Source organism: Temnothorax curvispinosus, unplaced genomic scaffold (genome assembly GCF_003070985.1).
Source record: "Temnothorax curvispinosus isolate PA1 unplaced genomic scaffold, ASM307098v1 QBEX01017674.1, whole genome shotgun sequence".
In the NCBI taxonomy this organism is placed as follows: Eukaryota; Metazoa; Arthropoda; class Insecta; order Hymenoptera; family Formicidae; genus Temnothorax; species Temnothorax curvispinosus.
Genome location: NW_020227454.1, coordinates 1 through 3,615, shown reverse-complemented (window position 1 = coordinate 3,615; position 3,615 = coordinate 1). Strand labels below are relative to the sequence as shown.

The 3,615-nt window shown below is 33.2% G+C and overlaps 1 protein-coding gene across 1 annotated transcript; it reads left to right on the top strand.

The window, feature by feature from the left end:
• The first annotated feature begins 1,597 nt into the window (after positions 1–1,597).
• Positions 1,598–2,398, top strand: LOC112467611. The gene has a single exon (XM_025036295.1). It carries the CDS (start codon positions 1,598–1,600, stop codon positions 2,396–2,398), a length of 801 nt encoding a protein of 266 aa, XP_024892063.1.
• The last annotated feature ends 1,217 nt before the right edge of the window (positions 2,399–3,615 follow it).

Below are 3,615 nucleotides of genomic sequence, written 5' to 3'. Positions count from 1 at the left end.
TATTATATTTGCAAGCTCTACCAAAACTTAATACGGACGTGGTCGGTATCATCAATCTGCTGCAATTTTACGCGAATGTTTTGCATGCTCCATTTTGTTCATAACTTTTTAATAAGCAATGAGAGGTAAATAAAATCTTTTTGAAGATTATTCATGATTTTAACAATCTATGTTAAAGATATTGGAGTTTGAAGCAAATTGAATTCCCTTTTCTATAGTTTTATCATACGCAGTTTAATATGATATGTAATGAGCAATTAGCAGAACATATTGCATAAAATGTCGGATTGAAAAAAATTAATTTAAATTCTGCTTTCTGATGCGAAGAAAGGGATTGAAAAGTATTGGTTCGCATAAAATTTTACCGCGCTGAATGTGAGACAGCAGTGGTTGATGCTTCGCATTGAAAAGTATTGGATCGCATTTTTACTAAAAAAAAATATTCCGTTATTTATATTCACCCGGCATAAAAAAATATTTTTTTCGAAATTTTATTACTATTTTATAACTATTTGTTTCTTAAGATGAAGTCTATGATTATAAATATTTTCTCGTATTTGAAAAAAACACTTACCTTGGTGGGATTCGAACTCGGGATGACCTCTGGATCGTGAGCCAACTGCCTTACGTGGTAGACTACTTCTTAATTTGATGTAAGTGTTATATATAGTCTATATGTATATGTCACAACCAGCGCAAATATATAATTTTTCAAAAATTATCTTAAGAAACTTTAGTTTAAAAAGAGTAATAAAATTTTGAATTGGATATATGATATAATATTTCTTAATGTCGGGTGAATGTCAGAAACCAGTGCCGGCTCATTATGAAATTTTGTGTTCGTAAATATATTTATGAAAAAAGTGTATTTATAAAGTTAAAACATTCTTATCAAATCCTTACAAGGGCCTCATTAGACAAAAATAAGAAAACCTTTCTTATGGCATCCCTAATAAATAATGGTCGGGATCTTATCCGGGATTGGACGGGATAATGAATACATAGCACGAGCACGAAGCATGCCGATCCAGCCAATCTTGCGTTTCAGCACTGCTGCTACTGCTGCTAGGCGTGTGATGGGGGTAGCGCACACAAGGAAAAAGCCGTGTACGTGTGCGCATGTACAGTGTGCACGGCTCTTTCCTTGTATGCGCTATCCCCACCACGCGCCTGGCTGCGGTGTTGAAACGCAAAATTTTAACAAATAAGTACGAGCTTACGCATTAAAAAGAATTCTCTTAGCTTATTCCTCGAATTCAATCGCAATCGATAACCTTCAAACAAATGCGAATTCTTGCATTAAAAAGGATTCACTTCTTTTGCTAATTGTTTTTGGATTCAGAGGCATACAAGATTTTCACGTTCTATTCCCCAGTATCGCACTGAAAAGTATTGACCCGTGATCCAATCCGAAATTGTTGCAAAGCAGAATTCATGACAAAATCTCGTGAATGCGAAACAATATTTTTGAATAAGACGTTTTGTGCAGGGATAGTTTTCCTTATGAAACCAGCCACTCCATTTTTTTTCTCTTACACAATATACGCACATAATTAAAATTTTTTTAAACCAACATTTTTATACATACAAAAAATTCATGTACATTTATCCTATTTTTTGCCCAAACTTTCCTAATCCTTCTCTAGGCCATTGGACCTTAAGAGGTCGCAAAGATCCCGACAATGTTATCACTGATTTAAACAGTTGTCTCTTTTCGGTGATCGGCTTTCAAATTGGGCAGGATCCATTAAAACTTCGTAAATGGACGGTGCTACAACTGAAAAACAACTTTCAGAATTTGGCCAAATGGATAAACAAGGTCAAGTTGGAGAGAAACGACAAGATGATCTTGATGATTGGCGGGGCTCGATACAGAGGTACAGAGCCTGCCCATGCTAAAGCGATCCTGGACAGATCAGAAAACAGAGAAAGTAATTACTACAAAAAAGGTTATCCGGTTAAAGGTCATGCTAGAGGACACTCCATGAAGATCTATTCAGAGGATGATCCTTATCAAACAGTCGAGCAATATGCTAGACAGTATTCTAAAGACAAAGCTGGTTTCCTATCACGAGCTGATCAAGACTTTGTCGCTGATTTGGCATTGCGAACAGAAGAAGCTCAATTAGCTATGCGCAGGCTCAATGATAGAATAAATCCAACTCCTATAGAAGAAATACGTATATCGGCTAACGCTTTAAGGAATATATGCAGTGAGAGACCCTTGCCCCAAATAAAAGTGTGGGATAAAAACGGAAATGAATATCCGCGCAGTTTACAAGATTTAGAAACGGTGAAATTAGTAATAACTCATCAACATAACATGTCAGATATGACTGATGAGGATGTCTTCGTTATTACTTTTTATCCTGTTGTTAACGCTAGATATCGATACTAGGAGTATTTCCGAGACTTTAGGTAAAGTAGGAAACTTTACCATTGGTGAATGATACAAGTTTTCAACACGTCGTGTTTATTAGTTATACTGTGATTATGATTTTTAATTCTGAATAAATGTACATATTTTTCAGTTTATTTACGATTGAAATAAAAAAAGAAAGTAAAAATATGGTAATTTTCTCGAGAGTTATAATGGAAAAAAGTAGCGAGGTCCTTTCCAGTGTATCTACGTATGCGAAAAATACGTGTAAATAGGTGGTGTGTATACCTAGGGTAAAGTAGTGGTAAGAAACAAAAGTTTAAAAAAAGGCGAAAAAATTAAGTAAAAAAAGAAAAAAATTTATTTCAGAATTTATTAAAAACTTAATTTAACTATTCTATACATTTCCTGTGCTTTACTTATCTCCCATTTCCATTTTTAAATTTTGAATATACACATATTTTCGAGAATAATTATTTCAAGAAGATATAACTAGCACGGACTTTATGTCTATTCTTTGAATGCACTCGTAATAACAAAAGAATACTAAATAACAGAGTTTTGTAATGACTAATGTCCTGCGCCGAATTATCTAGGGTGTTCAGCAAATTCTCAATTATGGTAATAATGATTCTGATTTCTGCTTCACAAATGTCCAAGTGGTTGACAATCTCGTGCAGCCAAGGAAGCATGCCATATCCTCGTGTGAGAAGTAAGGATGCTTTAGGAATTCTGGTAGTAGAGGCGACGACATCCAAAATTAATTTCTAGAAGGAACAAATAAAAAAATGACTAATTTACATCGATAAAGTTTACATAATTTATATCAAATAGATAATATGAAAATTGTATACAGCAATAAAGAAATGTTTTCAGATTATATGAACAGATCATATCTACTCAGTTTGTTTTATTAATACATGTAGAAAACGATTAATTAAATATCAAAACTGCATTTTGATTTTCATTATAATTGAATTGTTATTCAATACAATCAAATTTCCTTATTTTTACTCCATCCAGTCAAACAAATTCCCTATTTTTAGCCTTTTCTCACAATCCTCGTTCTTGTTCCAAAGATGTATGTACAAAATAAAAACATCATTGTATTGACGATGCTAATAATAAGCAAGAGATTCAGATGTATATAGATTTCTTTTTTTTAATTGCTTTCTTACTTTGTGTGTTTATGTGATTTAAAAATCTGACTATTTAGAGAATTAAAAGAATGTGAA